General features: G+C 31.5%; 1 protein-coding gene across 2 annotated transcripts; it reads right to left on the bottom strand.

Moving 5' to 3' along the window:
* Positions 1-255: 255 nt before the first annotated feature.
* Positions 256-24,424, bottom strand: LOC129223125 (protein ABHD11-like). 2 transcript variants are annotated; one of them, XM_054857693.1, is made up of 6 exons: positions 24,346-24,424; positions 22,519-22,669; positions 21,871-22,044; positions 17,392-17,574; positions 12,169-12,368; positions 256-3,520 (listed from the first exon to the last, which is right to left on the bottom strand). In XM_054857693.1, the coding sequence occupies exons 1-6, from the start codon at positions 24,351-24,353 to the stop codon at positions 3,388-3,390; spliced, it is 849 nt and encodes a 282-aa protein (XP_054713668.1). In that variant the 5' UTR covers positions 24,354-24,424; the 3' UTR covers positions 256-3,387. The 2 variants fall into 2 exon arrangements, with proteins under 2 accessions (XP_054713668.1, XP_054713675.1); XM_054857700.1 differs by lacking the exon at positions 17,392-17,574 and having other exon boundaries at positions 2,603-3,520.
* Positions 24,425-26,143: the final 1,719 nt, after the last annotated feature.

The following is a 26,143-nucleotide window of genomic DNA, read 5'->3' on the forward strand; positions in this document are numbered from 1 at the left end:
GAGCGAAAAAAATTTTTTGGAAAGCTAAAAATTTCAGAATGTTTACTTCTTATGGCCTACTTTGAGATATAAAAAAATTAGGAAAATCAAAAATGGTCACTGCCAAAATTTCCGTTTTTGTCTGAATTTCAAAATAATGGCTCTTAAATGCTTGTTGTTTCATTTTCATATTTGTTTTCTAAAATTTAAAAAAAAAAGAAAAATAATTCATTAAACATTATTTTTATTCACTTATTTATTCTGAACTTATATGTTGACTTTAATATGTTATCACTCATTAAATAAAATTAAAATTATTCTTTTAACCAATGAGAATTTTATATGGATATGCAGTAATTTTTTTTAACTACAAATAAGTCTTAAAACAAAAGAAAGCACAAATGAAGTAAAAAATATGCATATAAAACAAGTAAGACACTTCTGTTCACATAAATATAAACACGATAAAATAAATGCATTTTCAAAAAATATTTGACATTGGTCTAGAAAACATTCAAATTCAATATACAATGTAAAATACTTAGACGCTATTCAGGCTTCAATGATAAAGTAGTATACAACTCACAGTCGTTTTGGGAGAGATAAAATTCCAGATTTAAAGAGAAAAGTCTAACTGGAGATAAAGAAAAAAAAATGAAATACTGGAGATAAGAAAAAGAAACCATCATAGAATTTCAAAATATTTTGTATAATGATAAAGATAAGAGATTTAAAAATTTTATATAAATGTTTTGAAGTATACTTGCTTATAAAAAAGAAAGTGTCCAAAACATCAAATCAACAATACACAGATTAGAAACAAAGTAATTGCTCTGCATTTACTTTTTCTAAGTCCAAAGTTTTATTCAACATGATATAAAATACTTTCAATCAGCATATAAACACAATTTCAACTGGTAAATTACAAAAATAATTTTAACCATACTTGATTTTTTTAAAAGTATCAAAAGTTTTTACTGGCCAAATACCTCTGAATTCAATACACAACCTTATCATAAGGATACTTCCACTAAAGTTTCTTTGATCGATTCATAGCTTTCGATGTATAAGTTTAACAGGGAAAAATTCTACACTACGAAGCCAAAAAATAGACCTGGGACAGATAAAACTGGTTGTGTCTTTTACATTTCATTCATGATTTCTCAAGAAAACAAAGCCATGGAAAACATTTATGCCATCACTGAAACAAAAACATACTACATCTACAACTAATCATAAATTAAAATAAATAAAAATTTAGTTTAATTTTAAAGATAAATAATCTAAAATAAATATACAAATAAAAAAAATAATAAAACACAGATATAGAAAGGAAATGGTGCAGTTTTATTCAACTTCAGAGTTCCAAAAAGTGCCAAGAAAGAACTGATCAGATGTGAATGCAATAAAATGGAAAAACATACTAAAAACTTAGTAAATATCAACTACTGGGCTTTTCACTTCTAATTTTTGGAAGGAAAAAAAAGTACAATTTTAGAAGATGAAAGAAAAAAACAGACAAAATCATTAAATTCAAATATAACTCAGCCGATTCTTTGTACCTTTTTATTATTTATTCAGCAATAACAATTCAAGACAAACAATGAATTTGATGGCATATGTGGGCAACTCAATATGGGAATTTTTTTTTTTTTTTTTTGAAGTATACAGTGCAGTCTCGAAAAACCGAGGTACTTGGAGCTTACCTCACCTCATATTACTGAAAACTTGGGATATCCGGAAAATTCTTCTAGATATTTACACTACTCAGAAGACATACAATGGAGCGCCTTTTACTTCCTTGTAAAAAGAAAAGGAACTATTGCCTTCACAAAAAATTCCTCACTCAAATTTCAAAATAAATTTTTCCTTTAGTTGCATCTAAACAAACGTTTGCAAAAAAAATTTCTCGATATCCATATGTATTGATGTGCTTGCAAAATATAACCAACCTCTCAATGCATTTTTAATAGTTACTATGCAAAAGTCAATAAATTTTACAGCAGCAAAAGAGTTCTACTTTCAGATTTTAATGAAAATCAAATCTTGAGCTACTAAAAAAGATAAATTAAAATATAAATGAAGCACCTTGGATTAAGAGGAACCTTAAACGTTCAAGACTCTACTGTATATAAGGTATGAAATGATTACATTGAGCACCTGAAGAGCTTACAAATCTTAATTTGTTGTCCTTCTGTCTGGGGTGAACAGTCCCAACTAAAAATAAACCAAGGTGGCTTAAGCAGCCACTTGATAGCACCAATCCTTTTAAAAATATTAAGCACTGCATTGAAGGGAAGGGAGAATCTCCAGTCTCTTGCACTCAGAGTACTGCTAGCATCCAACCACAGAACTTTTGAATGCATACGTACTGCAGAGGAACAGAATCCTCAGATTCCGACCCAGACCATCTATGAATCAACTTGAATTGTCTGTTATGACAAATTTATATAAGGAGTAAAAGTTTGTAGACTGTTATGATCTTGTTTTCTTGGCTTTGTTAATGATTTAAATTTGTAAAAATTTTTTGGGAAATTTAAACATCTTTCAAAAACCATATCCTACTACTTTTGCCCCCCCCCCATATAAAAAATAAAATTGAAGGATTCTTTAAGGACTGGTATAGCATATCTAATTTAGAATACTCATTATTAATTATTGCAAGATACTGATAATGATTCATTGAAAGATTTCATATTAAATTTCATCTTGTGTACTTACATCTAATATTTAAAACAGGCAGCTTACAGAGCAGTGAATTGGGAATTTTGTTATCAGAATTTACAGGGGAAGAATGCCTTACATGAAACAGCATAATATCTTTTTTAGCTGTCATGTTTAGAAACACAACTTTCTAGAAATAAAATTCAAGAGAAATTGAATGCTTTTGTGGTAGTTTTTTTTTGTGTGTGTGGAGGGGAATGGGAGGCTTAAAGTTAATAAATCTAACCCTTTAACCTTGATCACAATATCAAAATAGACCAACTTACCACTGCACTATACATTTATTACAACCACATTCATTCTAAGCAAATATCACAAGATAATTCTGAAAGATTAAACTAAAAATAAGAACTCAAATAATCTTCACAGAAATTTATTTTTCATAAAAAGAGATCAGAGAAGTATGTAAATAATTTTATCACAATGTGTAGCAAAAATACAAAGTTACAAAAACATTTATAAACCAAGAATGAAAATCCACCACTTTATGATATATTTATACCATAAATATTTAGTTGACAAACATATACAACCATGAGAGCAAAATGCAACTTTAATGGCAGATAAATGATGATATGACATTGGAATGAAATGAACTCCTTATCAATAGTGGATGCATAGTAAAATGACATAACAATAAACTTTGAAAACTTCTTACAGAAGATACATTTATTTATTTATTTTTCAAGTTAGGTGTTTGAGAACAGCTTTTAAAAACTTCTCTGGATAAAAGGAACACACTTCATGGGCAGCATCCTCAAAGCAGAGAAATTCAGCTTTTGGAAAATAATTCAAAATGAGATCTTTATCTTCAATCCTGAAAAGTAAAATTTAAAACAATCATACTCAAACAGTAACAATTAAAGACAATCACCCTTAACTGAAATGAGGCAATCACTAGAAGTATGATTTTCATAACAGTTCATGAAATTACATCATAAAATGAAGTTCTAAATTATAAATAGTTTTTTGGTAAACTTAAGCAGGGGTTAATACAACACTAATTATTTTTAAATCAAATTCGATTGGCAAAATATATTTCTCTTTAAAAGAACCAAACAGTAACTGATACAATTATTATGACTGCATGATTGTAAAATTATAGTTCAATGTTTGAATTTATATAAAATCTAGTGTTAGGAAAAAGTTTTTAAATCTAGGTGTTATGACCAAATATGAAATTTTCTAGGCATCAAAAAAAAAATAATTTAGGAGTTATTTTAAGTAAATCAAATGAGTGGTTATTAATAGTAACTGAATAGAAATAACACACATGCAAAGTTGCATAAGGTAATATATAATTCAAGTCATCTAAAAGAATGCATCTTTCTATTCCTTCCATCAAGTTGCATGGAGTTGGCTAGTATTTCAGAGAATACTAGAGGACCCGGCAGATGTTGTTCTGTTCAATCTTTGTAAATTGAAAAGTTGAAAATTTTAAGAAACTATCAAGTGTTTGAACCTTCTTGTTGACAAAAATAAGTGAATAGAAAATGTTTTAAGCTGCTGTCAGAATGCATATATTTATTACAACTTGATTTATTTAATGCCCACTGAGCAGCTGTTTCATTAACTATTTTTTCTCGTGTACTTGAAAGATTTTTATAAAATTTACGATTTTTTTTCCTTTAGCCATACTCAAAGGATAAAAATCTTCCTCAGATATTAAGTGTAAAACTACCCACTCTAAAACAAACGGCAAATCCCGCTGCAACGTCCCCCATATGAAAAAGAATAAACAGTCGAACATTTGAAAAAATGATAAGGGTAAAAACAGTTCCCTGGATAAGCAAAAACCACTCACCCTCCCTCCCGATATATAATAAACATTCTTCAACTTACATAATTAAACTCTTTAAAAACCAAAAACAATTCTTTGCAATTTAAAATATTTCGCGAAATAAACAAAAAATACAATAAATTACATTAACAGCAGCTTTAAAATGCAAAAAATAATCTCGCAACTCTATTGTTTATGGACAAAGTCGCCAAGCCACCACGTTACTGTAATCCAGCCGATCAGTGAGCGAAGCGAACTCCGACCGATTAACGACCTGATCTTTTGAACGAAAACTTTTAAATCCCGCTCTCTCCTTGAGCATTCTCACTTGCTATCTTTCTCTGCGCACTTGAATGTTCTGCATACATTGCCAAATTTGTTCATTCCGCTAAAGATAAAAAATCTTCCACTGCACTGATCTTCTGTGTACAGAACTACCCTGTTGTAATTTATCTGGACAAAAATAAAATTTGTTTCACGCCTAAATTCCAGTCTTTTCCTTTATAATGTACTGATTAGTTTGATAATCCTTAAAGTATTCTTGCTAAAGTAGTCTTGCGGTGCCAAAACTCGAATGGATTTGTGAACCGAGAAACAAATGTTGCTAGGTACGGTACTTTCGGTTAGTGAAAGAAACTTGATTTCTTCCAGTACTTAACTTTAAAATGGAATATCACGGGACCTAAAATCGTTGCTTTCAAGAAATTAAGGTTTCACTCTCTCTCTCTCTCTCTACGTTTTATCTATTCTCAATTGACATATCACAGTTATAAAAAACAGAGCTGGTTTTTTTATTGCCCTTTGGCAATGGGTTAATTATTTATCTCAGTTCTCACTCAACAATAGGTTAAAATAAATATTAATCATTTGGGAGATATAACCATCCAAAGTTTAAATTAATTAAGAAAAACGTTTTCATTTCGATCCATAGTGCTTCTATATATTTATATATAAACCATGCTTGACACAACTTAATTACACGCAAAAAATTTGATCAAAATCGGTCCAGCCCTTTAAAAGCCTTATGGTGACAAACGTCCGCACAGAAGAAATGTATATATATTAAGATACTCAACTAAATTGATTTATATTCAATTGCTGAAACTGAAAGAGAAGTTCAAGTACCATCCTAATTCATGAATATACTCCATGATGATACTGTACATTCAAAATTTAAGTTTCATAGCATTAAAAAAAAACTATTTTCTAAAGCTTAAAAATGTGTATAGGCATTTAGGGGCAGATTCAACTGAAACATTTTTCGAACGTTTTCCCCTTTTCCATCGAATGCTTCGATCAAAAGCAGCGACTCTGGCTTCAACTGAAACGATTCGAACGTTTTGTACCACGTGACCCATCCGAGTGGTTGGATTCGAATGATTGGGAAGAATCGATTGATTTTTGTTTATCTTCCAGCAATGGCGTACGAAGTGTAGCAGCCAGAAATCGCTATCGTCGATGACAAATATTTTGCTATATTCGCATCCGCAGTTGATTTGCAGGTGAGTGTTACATTTTTATTACAAATAAATACTTTTATGACTTCTGTAACGATGATTGCTGCTTAAAATTAAGTTTTTATCTAGTTCGAACATTCATCCTTTTTTTAAACTTGATAACATCGTGGCAAGCTTCCAAAATTAAATCAAAATTTGTTTGCCAAGAAGCTATTTTATAAAAGTTCCTCTAATTACGAAGTAATTGTAACATATGACAGCATTGAGTCTTGATTATTTTATGAAATTATTTAATGAATTTTTACTTTATTTAATGAATACATCTACTTCTGAAAATTCTTTTACTGCTTACATTTAAGGTTAATTAAAAAATATTGCTTATTACTGAAAATACTAGTGTTTTTTTTTTTTTTAATTTATTTTAAATTCTATGAATAACAACTATGTCTATAAAAACTTGCTTCTTGTAACTGATTAGATTTCAATAAACAAATTGAAGCATCTAGGTTTAGTTAAACTACTTGGGTTTTCAAGAAAACAGTTTTGTATATTGCTCCTCCCTCCCCTCTTCCAAGCGTTTAAATGCTTGTTATTTGTATAAATGAGTATAATATATATTTTTTTAAGGAAATGAATAAAAAACTATTATTCTTCATTAAAAAATACATTATTTTGAGAACTTTGAATCATATTATTCTTAGCAATTTCTTTTGACATTCCAGATGCTGTCCACTTGCACCTTCTCAACGCTGGAATCTTCCAAGGGGGGCAGGAGAATGGAATTCTTCCAAAAGTTTCAGTTCCCAAGAAATATGAAAATGACGGACGGAATGCAACTGATCAAACAAAGGTGCAAGTACCTATTGGGTTCCCTACTTGAACGGAAGAGGTAAATTTGCTGTGAATATCAAATTGTGAGTACAAAACATGAATTGTTACATATGCATGTAAAATTAATATAGTATATACGCGTACAGTGCATGTGCAGAGTCCGACAAAAATTGTGAACTCTTGGTAGCCAGAAAAAAATTGTAGGCTACCAACAAATTATTTATCCGAGTTAATAGGAAAAATCTGAAAGATCTTCTGAAAGAGTCTTGCTCTAAAACAACTTGTCACCTAGACTTTTTTTTTCTTAAGTCACCTGTGTGACATGTTGGAACAAGTATATTTGTAGAACTGGTGCCAGACCTGTTACTTTGAAATTTCCAATGCTGAGGAGATCAATTTCAAAGCTGCTTTTTATTTGGCCTTTCTTTGATTAACCTTGTTGTACCAGAAATTGAGCAATCCCTGGTCCAGCACCATCAGAAGTATTGTTTCACTTGGAGGACTTTGTGACCACAGCATATTTAACATGCCCCAGTCACCATCAGCAAACTCGGAACCCTTCAGTTACAAGTCCGAGGTTTTTCTGATCAGGCCAGCACTGAGCATATACTTTAAACAGGATTGTCATAGCGCAGACTGCGCCATTAAATTTTAGGGGCCAGTGAGCATATCGTCACCTCAGAGCAACAGTAGTGTTATTTCTGGAATCAGATAGCTCACTGTTGCTCTGAGCAACGATATACTGAATACTGGGTACAACACTAGGTATACGAATATATTAAGCTTAAAAGAAATTGTAGACAAATGAATATGAATTGTTTATAAGGTCACCCACTTCTAAGATCAGTTTCAAACAGTCCGGAAGGGTGACCTTATATCGAGATACAGCTTGATTATATCTATTATGATTCATTTTACGACACTATTTTTGAAATTATTGATTAATATATTCAAACTAATTCATATAACTTTCTGAAATATATATTTTTCACGGATAAGTTTGTTTTCTTTCTTCAGAGTCAAGTAATGAGGTTCGGTAGAAAAATCGAGTTAGCAGATAAAATGTTATACTTACTATAGTTGGGGCAAACCTAACTTGGCAGTATTGTGAAGGCTAGACAGATCCTATCTCAGTATTGCATCGTTGCCAGGTTAAGTTTGGCCGAACTATAGCTACCTGAAATGCAGCGCCAGCTCAGTCATTCCAGCCGAGGACTGCAGTTTCGTGCTTATTAGCACTCAACAGCCCGGCATAGGAAGTGACTGAGCTGGAGGTGGAAAACCTCTTAAGGAAGCCAAGAGTGCCAAACAAATTGAGTGCTAATAAGCACAAAACTGCAGTCCTCGGCTGGAATGACGGAGCTGGCGGTGTATTTCATGTATTTCTGCTTTAGCCCTGGCCAATGGGCGGTAACTTACAGAAATTATAGCTACCTACTTGGCGAATCAGAAGAGATTGAAAATTATTTCCGAGTTATTGGCTGGCACATTCCATTCTAACACATCTACTACAGACTGCTGCTTGTAAAATTGAAATTATTAATTAAAAAAATTATAGCAAAAAAAAAAAAAAAACATGCAGCAGTTTGACAAATTAACTATGTATTTAAAGTAAAACGCCTAATATCTCTTCAAACTCGACACAGTGCTTTGAACTACTTATTTCACTTGCTGTCAGCTTATTTTCCTGTTGCCAAGAAAAAATCTAGTCAAGTATCCTACCCTAGGTAATTTTTTTGTTTTTACGTGTATGTTTATGACGGGACTCCTGATAGTGTACTCAATAAAAAGTTTATTTGTTACCAGGAGTGTGCACAGGAGAGGGAAGGGACACCCGCGCCCGATAGGAGCCCAATATTTTCAAAACTAGGCTTGGAATATAGAAGTAAACAATATGAAGGAGGGGGGGGGGGGAGGGGCGGAAAACTCATTTTGTGATGGGACCGAAAATTTCTGTGGACGGCCTTGTGTGTTACATATTTTTGATAATGCATTGATACTCTTATCCTTCTTTTGTAATTTAGGTCTCTGACAATAACTGCAAACAATTGGAGTTGTTGAAAGATGGTCAGGTTGTACCTACGATTCTTACGATCTCCAAGTATGAGTGCCAAAGATACTGATGATGAATGCAAAGGATACTAATAATTCCGCATTTGTGAAAGCAAATAATGTTAGAAATTGTGTAGCACAAATCTGCAATAAATGAGTTTGTACTTGTAATAAATGTTTTGTTTTATTGAAAACAATGTTAACTATGCACAATTGATAAATTTATATAAATTTGATAAATTTAAAATTAATGGTAGTTATTGTTTAATGAAACATTGCATGGCTAATTACAGGAACTGTTTTTTTTTTTTTTTTTGGAGGAAGGGGGAGGAGTGTAATTTCTGTGAAGACTGATTTAAAAAAAAAAATAATTTGAATTTTGACATCTTGAATTCAAATTATGTTATTCGCAATCACATATTTTTTACGTATGTGCAGGCATGTGTGTGTGGGTATGCGTGTAAGCGTATGTTGTGCAGGCATGCGTGTGTGTATGTAGGATATGGACGCAACCTGGAGACGGTTTTTGCTGGAGGAGCAGCATCGTGAGGCCAGTCGACGGTGGTGCTGGCAGAGGGAGGCGGTGGGAAAATAAAATCACAGCACGCCAAAAACAGTCAAGTAAGAACAAAAAGCAATCGTGATTGCTCAAAAAAAAAAAAAAAGTTGTAATGCTATTTGCAAAAAAGCAGAAAGTATTTCAAGGTTAAAATATTTTTTTATATTGTTTTGCCTTACTTGGTTATTGATTGCATCTTTCTCTCAATTATACTGCTACTCGTAAATTGCATTTTTTGTCATTTTCTAAACCAAACGTTCTCTCTTTTTTTTTAAAGTAATGTTTTTTATTAAAAAAAATAAATCAGTAAAAAGAAATTTAACAACATTAAATATTTACAGAATACTGAACACTTAACTGTAATTTGTTTCGTAAAAATATTAAATCCAATGATAAAATGAAGTTCTAATTATTTAAAAGGTTACTTTTATACAGAAAACATACATATCATAAGTGTAAAAATAAATCAATAATTTGCAATTAATAACTATTCATTAAATTTCAATATTTCAACTATGGTGTTGCTTTTAATAGATGTAATACACCACTGAACAATCAAAATGTGATTGAAAAGATTTTTTGTTTCAAAGTTTTATGTACAGGGTATCTGTTATATTCAGAGTTTTCGAGTCCATGATTTCCGTTGACATTTCTCACAATAATTATGCTTTGTGAAAATAAAATTTCATCTGAGCTGCGGTTACCCCCCCCCCCCTTCTATATACTTCTAAAAATTCAACTAAAAGCAAAATGTATTGAGCTAAGCTATTGTTATAACTAAAAACCAATAAAAGCAACAAGCAAGTTACATGGAAAAAGTAAGATCAATATATTTTTTTGCAATTTACAATGAACCATGAAAATTTAAAATTACAATATATATTAACTTCATGAGATCAAAAAAATATTTTTTATTCTAAGAAGAAAAAGAAGAACACAAATAAATGGTTATGGTTAAAAAGTTTCGGTAGCTTTCTAGAAAAAAAAAATGTGTGTGTCTTTTTTCAGATTTGTATTTAACACTAAAAGATAACTTGCAGATATCCGGGAAAAAAAACACACGAAACGAGAATGACATGACAAACGTAAACAAGGACAACAGCTGCAGTTACAGGTAACTTCATTCCCTCATTCAATTTTGTGATTGGCTGCCTCAAACTTCGGGCCATATGACGAAACGTCGAGCGAGGATAACATTCGATTGCAACCCTACGCGTTTCGATCGAACGTCAAAAAGCAAGTTGAAGTGCAAAATTCGAACGATTCCGAAAACGTTCGAATTCGAAGGAGAATTTCAACCGTTCCTGATTCGATCGAACGCGTTTCAGTTGAATTTCCCGCTTAAGCAAATTTCACAGCAAAAAAAGTGACACTACTACAAGCAGGGCCGCCTCTAGTAGTTCTGCCGCCCTAGGCGATATTGATAAGTGCCGCCCCCTCCCCCCATTGAATAACAATAATAATAATATAAAATAATAGTATATTAATAAAATAAAAATAATAGTTAAGTGCTTAAAATTAAAGTGAGTTTCTAGTTAAATTCCAAATAAGGTTTTGCGTATCCAAGCACTGGTACACACTTTAAATGAAAGTAGTGCATCTTATGGCACTGAAACAGACATTAATATTTTCATAAGGCTATTAAATCACGTATAATTTGCCTCCTTCAAAATTAAATTGAATTTCTAGTTCGATTCTGAACAATGTTTTTTTGCATATTTAAGCACTGTTACACATTCTAAATTATTATTTTTAACATTGAAGCAGTGAATCATATGGTACTAAAACAGAAACAGAACAGAAACAGAAATTCATACTTCAAAAAGAAATTCAATTTCGAAATTTGCCGCACCTAAAATCTGCCGCTATAGGCAGCCGCCTAGGTCGCCTATCCCTGGAGCCGGGCCTGACTACAAGCAAAGAACAACTATTTCTGCTTTTATTTATTATTACTTTTCTGTAGGATGCATCATTAAAAATAATAATATTTTCTCTAAGAAGGTTTTTTGGAGTTAGTAGATTTTGTAAGACATTTTCAAAAAACTTAGGGTAGTAAAAAAAAATCTTGCAAATATTCAGTCCTCTTCAAAAGTCCTAAAATTAAAACAATATTTAAAGGTATGAGTGCAGAACCTGCACCCTCTGGCATAGCATTTTTTAGCCACGAGTTCATATGAAGGTAGTTCTTTTTCTTAAAAAAAAATGTCTAGAGAAAAAAAGAAAAAAATTAAAGAAGTTCTCGAGATAAGATCTTTATTTATACACACTAGATCAAATAGCTCGAAAATTCATCTGAAAAAAGATTTTCGAACTTTGAAGGAAAAAAGAGCAGAATTGAAAATTTCAATTTTCTGTAACTAGCTAGTCGCCAGTAGATCCTGTTAGCTTACGGATCCCTTTTTTCTGCAAAATTAATAACTGTTCTAGTAGCAACCAAGACATAAAAAATATGCAGGAAAATTGGCATTATTTAAAAAAAAAAATAATAAACATGATTTATTTTTTAATATTTCAGTAGTTGAGGTCTTGTCAAGTGATTTGTCTCCAAGTTAAATGTCAGAAATCCCACTCATTTAGCCTTTACATATTAAATACTTTGCATATTTTTATGCATTGCTCTGATGTAGTGTCAAGCCTATGATAGTGTTTACAAATAATTTTCAGCCATCTTTTAGCATCAGTTATCGGATTATGATATTTCTTATTATTTTCAAACAGAGAAAATCATACAAATTAAGAAAATAAAGTGTATATATGTATACATATTCTATTAAAACAATACTTACACACTAAAGTTTGATTGCCCACCATAGATGAAAAGGGTGTTTCCATTATAAGATTTACCTTTAGGAAAACTACAAATAGGAGGATTTTGTACAGCTTTTAGAAGTACTTTCAAGTTTGTTAATGGTTCATAACCATGATCCCCCTTCTTAATGGGAAACTTCATTGCCTGTATTACTTCTTGATCAGCATCGGGTATCATCTGGAAAAGATAACCAATTATGTATTATTTGTACTAACCACCAGTTATGTAGTTATTAATATTTTACTTTTTTAATTACAAATAATTTAAAAAAAACTCTTGACTGAACTATAAAAATAGCCTGCAGGGGTGGGTAATCAATCCATATAATCATTTAACTTGTGAGCCTAATTTTCCTACAAAAATAAAAAGCATAGAACACATCAAATTTAGAAAAGCATAAAGGTATCCTTATATTTAAAACAAATTTTACTAAAAACAGGAATTATCTGCTGAAAGGAACTAAATTGAATTTTACTTAAGTGCGATTTTATCATCTATGCAGTGGCGTAGCTACAGTGTTTGCCGCCCGGGGCGGTTCCTCAACTTGCCGCCCTTTGGTTGTGAAATAGCTAATATATAAAACTCAAAGGTATTTAAATTAAAACTAGAAATTTAATTGAAGAAAAATAAGACTTAATTAATCTCTATATTTTTCAAAAGAAAAAAAAAGTGAAGGGGTATAAGGGATAGGGCAAGGCACTTGGAGAAAATTGCTAAATTTAAGTCAAAAACTGCAATTTTAGTAAAGTTATTAGAAAGAGCACTTCGGATTTGCTTCCGATCTTTTTCAGAATTAGTCTCTTTTAGTTTGATTTTTGGAGGCGTTAGGTGGGAGGGGAAAGTAGATTAACCCGTTCGCACCCAGCGTCACGCGGACGCTACGCAACGATTCCTCTCCCATCAGCCCAGCGTCTCTTATCCGCTACACGCTCTGATCGACGCTGTAGTCCCAGCGTCACGTATATGCTTTCTCGAAATGGAACGATTGAATTGAATATTTAAATGATACTAGATGGCGCTAAATGGCTATAACTTTGATCATATTCGAGTCACATGGTATTTGACCTTCATGTACACGCTTTAGTTTCTTATTTGGGCCTCTCAATGGGCTAGATTTTTTTTTTTTTGTAAACAACAGTGAATCACTGCTCTGCGCATATGATTTATGAGGTCTCAATTGCTCTTGCTTATATCTTTGCTTCTCTTTTTTTTACGAGTAATTGAAAGAGATATACATCTAGCTGAATAAATTATGGGGGAGGGAAGGAAGGTTAAAATATTTTTGCGTATGTGTTCCAGACTTTTGGGATTCCCCGTTCAATGAGAGTACAGGAATGAGTTCAAGAGGCCTGAAGTTTATGATTATTTTTGAATCCTTTCTGATATTGTTCTTCTGTATTTATTCTTTTTCATTTGGGGATGGGAAACTGCAATAAAAATGATTAGCGAAGTGAGTGAAAGGGAATGTTTTCGAGTGAATTATGAAGCAGTTTTGAAACTCGTCGCCTGTGAAATATAACTAGTTTAAATTCGTTGACCTAAGTTCTTTTAATCAAAATTACATAAGGAACATATTTTTTTGCTACATTTCTTTTTCTTTGATTCCACACTCAGGATGTCAAACTCTAACTTTGTTTTTGTGCACATATCATTTAATTTTGTGCACATGATTAAAGTTTTAGTATTCTACTTATTTCGTTCCTTCTAATAATGTAATAGTCTTTATATTAGTAATTAGTAATCAGTAGTACATTGTTTAAACAAAATTAAAATTTCAAGCCATTATTTTGAGATGCTGATTTTATATGAATATTTTTGTTCAGTTAGGCTTAACTGCTGTAAATGCTCGGGCCGATGGCGGCGTTCCATTTCAGAACGTTCGGTCCCGTAGCTGCGCTTCGTTTTCCGAGCGCTGGTCCTCAAGGGGTTAAGATATCTCGCTCGGAAAATTTCCAAAATTAAAATCCTAAAAACGTATTTTAGGCTGTATTTGATCACGTTAGGGGATCAAAGACACTCAGGGTTCAAATGCTGTTTTCACAAATTGATATTGAAGTATCGAAGCTTTAAAAACTTAATTTTAGGCTAGATGTTGAGACTTTAGAAGTGAGAGTGGGTGTTTTCTCCAGGAATTTTTCCAGAATTAAAGGCCTAAATATATACTTTTTGGCTGCTACGTTAGAGGAAACGACAGGGGAATGGACTCCGTCGAGAAATTTTTCAACATTGAGGTCTAAAAACGTATTTCTAAACTATTTTTGGAGATATAAGGAAAAGGGATGAGATATTAAAGCGCTCTACAGCCTAAAAACATCTTTGTACTATTAGACTTCAGAGTGGGGATGGGACAGGTTTCCAACCGGAATCAGTTGAAACTGAATTCTTTAAAACGCATTTTGGACTATGTTTGTATAAGTCGAGGGTCCAAACCAAACGTTAAAAAATGAAATTTGCTTACCTTTCATATCCAAAATTGTCGTATAGATTATCTACTCTCAAAAGCGAGAAAACGGAAATCCCTTATACTTCGTTTGAAGAAGAGATTTTTTGTAAAGAGTGGGGAATTAAAGCAAACTCTAAAACATTTAAAGTGAGATGAGCAATAAATTGTTTAATGTAACATTTTACACCTCCCCCTTTTTTTCTTACTATTGCAGGGTTGCCAACTGCTCCGCATTTTGCAGAGTTGCTGCGCAAAAATGGCGAAACTCCGCGGTTCTGCAAAGAAGTTCTTTTGCTCCGCATTTCCATGCCGAAGTTTTCTAGCTTAAAGTTTGCTGTTTCATCATAACAAACATGTAAATATGGGAAATTAAAGATGCTTATACTCAAAGATTGAAACTGTGTAAGCTGTTTTATTAATTTAGAAATTATTATTTTCATACTAGTGCTTAAAATAATTATTAAAGCTCTAAAAAACTCAGATAAGTTGTTTTAGTTAATTTTATTGATTTTTATACAATTCAGAACTGCTCCGCAAAATTTTGAATTGCTCCTCAAAATCAGCACAGATGCTCCTCAAATTGTTTCTCCAAGGTTGGCAACCCTGCTATTGTCATCATTTTTCTGAAGGAAATAAAAAAAAAGTTTTCGTTTTAGGAGTAGGCTTTCAAGAAACTCTCTTAAAATCCTGTTTTAGCTTTTTCTTATAACAAAAATTGGAAAAGTTCATTGTTTTCGTCTTCCTAAAGTTAACCTCTACAACAGTCTAAGTAACAGTTTTTTTAAAAAATACCATGCACTTTTCATAATGCACTCAAAGAGACAAAACAACTTTTCTGAGTTAGAATGGAATATTTAAATATTCCTTTAGTTTTCAATTCTTCCAATAAAATGACACCACAAACGAAGAAAAGTGTGGCTCAAGTCAGGTAGAGAATTTCTTATTATTATCATGCTGTCATTCATAAATTTGAGTGTTTAAACACGCATATTTTTCTGGGAAAGTTTGGTTTGAAATGACTTGAGCCACACTTTTCTTCGTTTGTGGTATCACTTTCTTGAAATTATTGAAAACTACAGGAACACTTATGCCCCAGAAAAGTTATTTTGAGTGCTTTAAGATTCTTTTTGCCTGCAGTAACAGATTAAAACCATAATTTTACTATCTGGAAAATACATTTATTTTTTTCCATATCAAAAGGGTCAATTTGCCGCCCCTAGAAAAGTGCCGCCCGGGGCAGACCGCCCCCTCCGCCCACCCCTTAGCTACGCCACTGCATCTATGATGATATAATTTTGTAAATTCGAGAAAGTTAGAAGAAATCAATGCATAAATTGAAAAATATGCAAGGTATATTTATCAACTTAACCTAATGTTCATTCATATAAAAATATTTATTTGCACAATAATAGTACTTAAAATGCTCGTTTCCTACATATTTTAAAGTTGACATTTAATTAATTTTTTAGCTTAATTTTTTTTGATTGAGTGATCATTATGCATTGGATCACAGTGCATCAAAAATACAAAAAAAAAAAGGCAGAAGCATCCATATACTCCTGTATGCACATAAGTTATAGTCAGGTAGTCAGGACTCAGGGGCGAATAGGTGCAAAAAAAAAATGTATAAAAAAAATACAAAAATTACATGATGCTAGTGAAGAGAAGAGAGTTAACATTCCCTATTGATTAGAATGTTTATAGATGACAATAAACCACAGTAAACATTTTTACAACAAAAATTAACTTAACACATACCTAAAAGAAGAAATATGTTTTAGTTTGAGTTGCAGCAATTACACCTTCAACAATATTTTTTTTTCAAACATGAGCTTGACAACAAGCCTTGACTGAGAAACTAGAGAAGTTTTTTTTTTTTTTTTTTTTTTTTTTTTTTTTAAAGTTGAAAGCTTTATTCCGGAATATTAACCACTTGGCTACGGCTAATTTAATATGCATATTGCATGCACGATCATATTACAATATTACATACATAACAAAAGCTGCTCACTCATTGTATGTAGTGTCCTTTCTTCACAATAAACAAAAGAGAATAACATCATCACAAGGGTTATACTGTTCTTTTATGTCCTGTAGAGGAAATATGATGCTTTTTTCCACATGGGATCAGGGGAAATTTCAAACCAATAGCATACCAGAAATGTTAACTCCAAGAAGGAGGAGCGATAGAACTGATTGACAAAGACACTTTGACCCAATAGCATACCGGAACGAACACTTTAAGTGGGAGGGCCGATAGAACTGATTAAATGGCAACGAGGATTGTTTTCTTTTTTGTATTACTTTATTAATGTTCAAAGTAAGTGCCTGTTTTTGTTAGTGATTTATCAATTTTAGGCCACACGAGTGCTTTTGTTTTAAATTTTACTTGAGAATTCAAATGAAACAAGGATAACAAAAATTATAGTGCATAACATAGAGTGAGATCACCAGTTTATTATTGTGGGCTTTGTATCTATGTGTCTCTCTGAATTGTCTTTGCTTTCCTGCAAAGCCTGGTGGCAGTAAGCCATTTGCTTTTTTCTATGACATACTCAAATGGTTAAATACTTTTTAAGGATTTCAAGCATTGATCTGCAATAAATACAAACTTTTCTTTTCAGACTAAGGACAAGGTTCTTAATATATAACAGCAAGATTTACTCTTATTTGGTCTCAAATACACAGCTTCTAGGTGAGCATAATCACTTTGAATCGGAATGACTAACTCAATTTTAAAACAGTTAAAAAACTTACTGGTATACTACGATATATACACTCTCTGAGCTTCTGTTGAACAGTCCCTTCAGTATCTGAGCTAGTTAAAGTTGAAAAGCACTTGATTTGCTCTTCCAACATAGCTCCAAAAATGTAATACAGTTCTGGTTCTGGTTCTTTAGGGCTTACATCTTCAATAATGAGTTTTTCTACTTTCTCTGGCTTAAAATTAAAAAAAAAAAAAAAAGATGTTATAAGCAAAAAGATCAATAATACAAAATGTCTATAAAATTCAAAACTTTTTATCAAGGTTTCATTCAGCTTGAATTATGAATATCTCAAAATTTTTATACCAATTTTAGACGTTTAAAAGAATGTGCCTCCTCATCATCACTCAATTGCTTTATAGCAGTTTAAAAAACTTATTTACTTAAAATAATTATGTTAAGCAGTAATAATATAAAGGAAGGCTATATAAGGTAGAGTGTAAGAGTGAAAAATGTCATATTTTTGAAAGAGAGATTTGCACTCACACAAAACGATTAATGTGTGGGATATATACAGGGAAACCTTGATAACTCAACAACCCAAAGGAATATGAACACATGTCGACATAAGCAGTTGTCAACTTACTGAGGTTGCATAATTTTAATACCTATTAAGTCTAGGCGATGCATTGATGACAAGCAACGATAAAATTAAAAATTAAAAAAAAACATTACTGAGTAGCAACTGTAGAATCAAGAGAGAAAATTGAAAATCCTTTTAAAAGCCTTACATTAAAAATCAATGTCAAGATTACTATTTGCTATTAAATAGAAACTGGCAACAGATAATTTTAAATCATTGCATTTTATTTCCTTGTCGGCCAACAATGAATTTGGTTATCAATCCCGTGAATAAAAGCTTACCGTTATTAAGATCTGCTTTGAAAAACGTTATAGTTCGAATTCTATGAAACAGGGAAGTTCCAAACACATTCTATGAGACGCGGAAAAACACTCTTTATTTTGGTATTAAATTTTACAATTTTTAACTATATTTTCATTGCAAAAATTGCCAAAAACCTTTTAGAGGTTTTTAATTAATATCTTTGTGAATTAATGTCATCCAAAGACGCAAAGTAGCTAAGAAGACGCTCGATCAAATCTCCTTTTGGACACTTTTTTTTTTCAAAATTGGTTCATCCGTTTAGGCGCTAGAGTGCCACAGACAGAAACACAGATACATCAAACTTATAACTCCCTTTCTATGTGTGTCATGGGTAAAAAACCAATGCACATCCCCTATCATTAAACTGGTTTAGAATCTTTCTATAAACTGATGCGTTGTTGCTGCACCGATCCAAGAGAGACACAGTGTACAGGCAAAACACTGGTCCATGATTGTTGCCATTGCTGCCATTGGACAAGAATAGCAATTGGATGTCAACTTGTATGGGTTTCTGCAAATGTGTGTCAAGTAAAGGAGGTTTCTGCCCATTAAAATTAGCAAAGGGCCAACCATTAAAAAAATGATTATTTACCGAGGCAGTCAAATTATCTGCGTGTCGAGTTATTGAAGTTTCACTGTAGGGATGCAAGAGTAAAAGTTATAATAAATTTTGATAAGCATGAATTACACAAAAGGATTAGTGTGTGGGACATGCTCGCAATTTCACTATGCCCTTTAAATCTAATTACTAATTTCGACTTATAAAAGAATTTTAAAACCACTGGTTCTTTTACACTTCAATCACCATAGTATTTTCCTCTTGCTGGGTTTCTTTTGAAAGGAATAGAACATTTTGCCTTCAAATGTTTGACAAGTCTCTGTAGTAAACACACTATTTTAAAATATTACATTAATTTTAATTTAAGTAAGAACATTTCATATATATGAAAGCAAATCACAAAAATAGCACAAAATTTAGTGATTTTAATTAAGTGGAAAAGGACAAACTCAAGTTCTCACTGTGCTTGATATTTGAAAACATTTTCAAGTACAAACCCTGCTATACATCAAGTCGGAAGTAGATTTTTAAAGCTACACATCCTTAAATATTCCTCTTTTATAAATGATTATTTCATTTTAAATCAGGCAAAGAAAGTTAAAAATGATTGGAAACAGTCCATCAAGGACGTTTAAACAAAAAGAGCTGAACCTTGATAGTCTAAAATCTGGAAATCTCAAAAATCCCGAGCTTTCTTATTTTAGTTTTACAAATGTTTTAGACTTATTTACAAAAAATTTGGATTGTTCATGAAATACAGTCAAAAAAACTTTTTCGATCAAGCCCTGAATAAATAACTCCACATTTACATTTGAAATTTCATTAACCACCAACAATAATAAATTGGTGAAATCATTCAAAACAATGACGAGTCACTGGTGGTCAAAAACTGATTGATGAATAAATTTGCAAAATGGTCTTCAGGTGAATGAAGCTGACAAAGAGTGTAGACTTGATAAGTCATTACACATTATAATTCAAAAACTTATAAACCATAAATAATATTATTAAAAATACATGTAAAGATATTTTAAATGTCTTGAGCAGTGGAATTCGGTAAAATAAAACAAATTTAGCTGTCAAAAACAAAAAGTTAACAAAACAATAAATCAATTGCTGGAATGTTTACTTAAAAGAATACTTTAAAAAACAGCAGAAAAAAAAAAAAACTTTGAACTAGAGTATTTTTCAATGAGTAAATACTTTATTATCTGCAGTGTTAAAAAGTAATGTACATTGATTTTAGCTTAAGTACATTTTTAGTCATTATTCCTACTTTATTATTTAATTTGTCCATTTGAACGCCACTTGTGTCTTTTACTTTCACAAGAAAAAAACTCAATGTTTTAGTATGTTATTTCAATATCACTTCTTGACGATATCTCTAAAAGCTAGAAAACTCTAAACTACGAAATTGCCAGTCCTGCTTTTTATAGATTTTCAAAATTAAACTGTACTAAAATGTAGTAATGACATTACTGACCCAAAATAAAGCTTAAATAAAAACTACTACCACAGACTGAATTATTAAGCAAGAAACAAGAAACATATTTGAGAGTATATAAAAAACTGCTAAAAAAACTAATTTTGCTGCTTAATATCATTTTAGTTAATTCAATCAATTACATTTAGATGTGTACATGAAGTAGATAAAAATCTAAAGAAAGGTCGGCATACTGAACGAATGTTACTTGTTTAGAATTACCTCAATTAATAACTACTCAATGAACTAATTATTTTAAAAGATAGATTCTGAGAAGTGAGAAAATGCTCCACATAAAAAATTATCATGTAAAAAATTATACGGTCATAATGAATTCACTATTAAAATGTTAAAAATTAGAAAGAAAAAAATATATTACTGAAAAAAAATTTTTTTTGAAACAGAAGATAAAAAAAAAATCCTTTTAACTGAAATATTTTGACCTGCACAGAATTTCTTTTCATATTTAGCACCAGCAGTTATATTGAAACATATGTATGAAATTCCAAGTCATATTTTAGAAAAAAAAAAATTTCACCTTACACTTGATACCAGGAGGATGAACTTATTATTACTTCCCTAGGTTGACAAATATTTTGAATGACAGATGTGGGATTTAACTAATTTTAGAACAATCAGTTAGTATTACTTACGCTGTTTAAACCAGAGATGGAACAAAGCTTTGGCTGGCCGAATAATGAGTTAAAATTTGGCCAATTGACCTTTAACAATTTATGATGTGAATCTCTTTTGAACAGTTATTTCATTGGTATGTAAAATAATGCCTTTTAAGCTCTATACAATTGTACTTTACAATAAAACATAGTAGAAGTGTACAGTTAATTTAAAAGTATGGATATTGAACAAGAGCGCTCATATAGGGGGGCAAGGGGGCTTGAGCCCCCCCCCCTTGGAAATTAGGACTTCCTTGCTTTTAGTACTTTTTTCTTTGCAAAAATATAAAATATTTCTCCTCCAGCCATAAATGAATAAATAATTAAAAATGTCAAATTTTAATGACTCTAATCTGCCCTGAAATCTGACTCAATTGGGAAAATATCCTGCAAAACCATGATTAAAATTTCTGAGCCCCCCCTCCCCCCATTACAATTTTGCATATGGCCGCCCATGGTATTGAACTAGATACCGTTCAGTAATTAAAATGAAATTTTATTTAATTTGAAAGTTGGAGAAAAAATGAATTAGTTACATGACATTATCATACCTACCAGCCTTCCAAGAAATAAATGCAGCAGGTTTTTTACGAATCTTTTAAGTTCAATCATAAGGAAGTTCTTCACTTCGTATATGCAAAAAATAATTGAAACATGAAACGGAAGAGTAAAAGTTAAACTAACGCTACAAATTAAGCAGCCAAAGCTTTCGGCCTTCATCGCCTCAGCATAACTCTGCTCTGTGCAATCAATAGTTTAGACAGCATTGAAGTGATGGGATTGTAAAAACAAGATGTTACACATGGAAGAATGAAAGATGGATTGCAGTTCTACTGTAACCTGTACAGTCAAATATAATGTGCACTTACAGTTGTAACAGCTAAAGCCATTGTAACAACTCCACCCATGCTGTGACCAATCAAGGTTGCTTTGGAAATGCCTTTTGATTCCATGAAGTTCTCAAGATCTTTTGTCAGAATGTCAAAGTTGAAAAAATCACTTCTTTCACTTTCACCATGATTTCTCGCATCAATTGCATACACCTTTAAAAAAGATTGCTACATTAATATTTTAGAAACATTCAGTTTTTCAGTAACCTTATTATAACTTAAAATATAAAGGGAGTCGGGAATTTGAAATTATGAATAACAAATAGCATATATACTCCCACAGATTATTATGTAAAGAAATCATATGTTAGAGTTAGGGGTGCAACATTGATGTCGTTGTTTTGGAAATATTGAGTATGAAACTCAATACTCAAACTGATTCCTGGATGCTTTAGATAAAAAAAAGCTCTGAATAAGTTTCATAACTTGTGTAGTATAAATATAGAGGTCTCTTAAAATTAGAAATAATTTTTGTTTTTAATGCCAGAAAAACTATTTACACCAAAAGATAAACAGCTTTCTGGAAATACACAGCTAAGTGTAAAATATAGGGGAACTGATTATTTGCTCGGCAGTTCACTGAAAAAGAAAAATTTAAATTGCATAAAATACTTTTATCAAACTTACCACTCTTTTACTCTGATTAGCTAAGGTTTGTAGGATTGGCTTCCACCTTTCTTTACAGCTAGTAAATCCATGATGTAAAATAATAGGAGGAGAATCACTTTTGCCTCCTTCTGGTTCACAACATATGTATGCCAAAGTTACTGCTTTAACACTGAAACATAAACCTTATATCAATAAAAAATTATGTACAAGCCCTTAAAAAAAAAAAGATAATAATTAAAGGTACTTTTCTGTTAAAGGTAAGTTAGTTGCTTGGTGACACATTTTTTATTTTTGGAGGTTTTAATTTTAACCCATTTATTACTTATTGCAAGCTAAAACTTTTGCAGTTGGCGACCTTCAACAACTTCCAATTTCTAAATTCTAGGGTTGCCATATACTTGCAGATATTGTTAAAAATATTTTTCCTTCTTTCGTCAAGGCATGAAGTAAACAAATCGGCAAACCAAATGACATACCTGTTACAACACACAGTGATTTCATACAAAGGTGAAAACATTTGAAGACCTCAATGCAAGAACTAGACATCTCCACCTTTTGAAGAGTTTTGTGTTGTATTTTGAAATACATGAAGAAAAATGATACAATCTTTCATTCTGTACAAGAATGACATTTTGAATCAATGCTACATAGGATATTTAAGGCAAGGAGTTGTATAACAGGCTACATTCCAAAAGAAAGTGATATAAAACATTAGGTACCAACTGTTCATCTTGTTTTGAAACTAACATGTTATTCATCACAAGACTTGCATTGTTGATTTTTGCTTCTTTTTTACATATGATTTACATCAAGTATTTACCCTTGCCCCTCCACATCCTTACGCACAGGAAAATTTAAATTGTTTGGCCAGAAGGAATTAACTGGACATTTTTCTAATTTAACAGGGCACATATTTTGTACTTTCTTTACTAAATTCAGACAAATTTTAAGTGACAACTCCTAAAAACCAACGATTACCATTGGTCCTTATCCTTACAGCTACCAGAATTTTTCTCTGAACTGCTCCTAGTGTTCGCCTATCAAATAGACAGTACCTGAAAGTTAAAATTTTCAGTTACTAACTAAAGACCAACAGGCCCATAAGATTAATGGCATTTGAAAATAAGGTAAAACAACTGTTTTCTTACTGTGCCAAAGTTTTTCACAAAACATTTTATTTTGAGAAGGGGGGAAAAAGCATTTTCCGTAAACTAACTCTGTGTCCAATAAGCTAATTGTTCTCCTGTACACATTTCAGAATAATTTTAAACACAGTATTTAGATGAAAAAAACATCACATGAAACATCATCAACAGTATTTCTTGCAAGCAAAAATTTATTTTGTAATTATCGGAAAATAAAAGAAAAGATCATGTTTTATTTTAAACAGAGAAATAACAATTTTCACTGAACAGTACCTTACACCATACGTAAACCAATACAGAAACGCATCTTTACTATTGAGGATAATTAAAACTATGGAACAGAGAAAATGTGGTGGAGCGAAAATACTAACCAAAATTCTCGAAATTTTAAATTATTTCTAACGTCCGCCAATTAAAAATTACATCAACAAAAATAGATCGTATTTTTTTCAATACATAAACGGAACTGAAACACTAACAGCAATATTCTCGAAAATAAAACTTCAAATCATTTTCAAAGCCCGCCAATTAACAATTATTCATAGCATCAACTCGCGCGTAATACAAAGATAAATAATGATTATAAACATTGACACTTTCTGATTCCGGAAGAAAGACTTTGAATATGATGTCTCAACTAAGGAGAAATCATTGAGGAAAAAAAAGAACATTTGTTACTTTTAATTGTTTATTTACTTACGACGCCATTAAATACAACCTTGACAACTACACAATTTATTAATTTTCCTTGAATGTTGACTGTTTCGTTTACATTTGGGGATGAAACGCCGTAAGTCATGCCAGATGCAAAAATGGAAAGTCACACAACTTCATTTACAGAGTTGGAGATAAAAGGGAGAAGTAACTTCCCTAAAGTAAGGACACCAAGCTGACCCAATTAATGCGAACAGTCCCGATTTCAGCATTTTGTTCCCATCAAGTTTTTTTTTTTAAATCATTTGCCCCATTAAAGGGTGGTGGTTATGTCCCCCTTCCCTTTTTCAAAAAAAAAAAAAAATCTTGGCCAGATTATACTTTTTCAGAAAAAAAAAAAATCATCTCTCATGCGTAATTCGCAACCATGCGTTCCACGTGTGTCTGTTGGTAAACATGCAGTTTGTTATGAGTATTTATTAACGTATTCGATGTGGCTTAGATTGCTTTCAGTTACAGAAATTGTTCCGCCCTTAATAGTATTCTCGAGCTTCTCAAAATAATGTTAGTTTTCATTATTTCCTACTAAAAAGCAAGTTGATTGTTAAATGGTGAAAGCGTAAACACAAGAAAACTCTGGATTAACAAACTTGGATAACGTTACACCAGGTAAAAAAAATTATATTGTTTTGTGTGAATTTGTAAGAATATAGGGTTATTTTCTTAAACCTTAAATTAATTTAACTAACCATACTTTACAGCAGCATTTAATTGAAATGGACAGTATGCAAAATATTTTCAGGAATGCATTATTCGCAACTCCAACGAACTATAGGGGGCACTGCAGTCACTGTCTAATGGCGGACGAAAAAACTAAAACAGAAAATGCTAAAAGTGTTGTGATTTTTGTTCGTATGTATGATTTTTTCGGTTTATTCTTTTTAAATTAATTTTCAAAGTCTTGTGGATATTCTTGCAAACGTAGAAAGAAATGAGAATTCAAGAAACATTACTAAACGTCAAAGATTAATACAAACTACGTAGTTCGTAGTTCTAAGCAGCTATTTCCACGATGTTGAATTCGATATTTATCAATTCTTGATAAAACTAAATAATTGTGGCCTGACAAGAATAAAAATTAATGCTAGAAAATTCAATATGACATTACAAATTATTATCGAAAGAAGATGATACTTTTTTGCCTTGCTTGGCTAGCGCTTATTGTTTTGCATTTGTAGCTGAGTTATTTCTCTCGAATTCCCGAATCGGTTAATTTAAAATTTTTCTGTTTCGATTTTTCTAATTTCTGAGTTACGATTTAATTGTGTCATGTTATGCAAATCATTAACAAAATTGTCACGGGTATATGGTGGTAGTTTTCTTTTCAGTTGATTGACCATTATTTCTTTTTACTTATCGAATTCTGTAATCTTACTACCCTTTTATTCCACTCATGATAAAAATTAAAAATGGTTTAACTAAAAACGCGAAATCTCGCCAAGGCTACTTTGCTCGCACAATACTAAAACTATAACCCTAAACAAATTTGGCGAAACCTTTCAGCTGAAAATAAAAGGAATAAAGTAAATTCTTTCTCGGTTAAACATTTTTCATTTTGTTCTACGATAATATATTCAAGAAAATATTTTGCATACTGTCCATTCCAACTAAATGCTGCTGTAAAATATGGTTAGTTTAATTAATTTAAGATAAAAAAACCCCATATTCTTACAAATTCATACAAAACCATAAAAAAAATTTACCTTGTATAACGTTATCCAAGTTTGTTAATCCAGAATTTTCGCTTTCACCAATTATTAAGGAAATAATAAAAACTAACATTA

This window comes from Uloborus diversus, chromosome 1 (genome assembly GCF_026930045.1).
Source record: "Uloborus diversus isolate 005 chromosome 1, Udiv.v.3.1, whole genome shotgun sequence".
NCBI classification, from domain to species: domain Eukaryota; kingdom Metazoa; phylum Arthropoda; class Arachnida; order Araneae; family Uloboridae; genus Uloborus; species Uloborus diversus.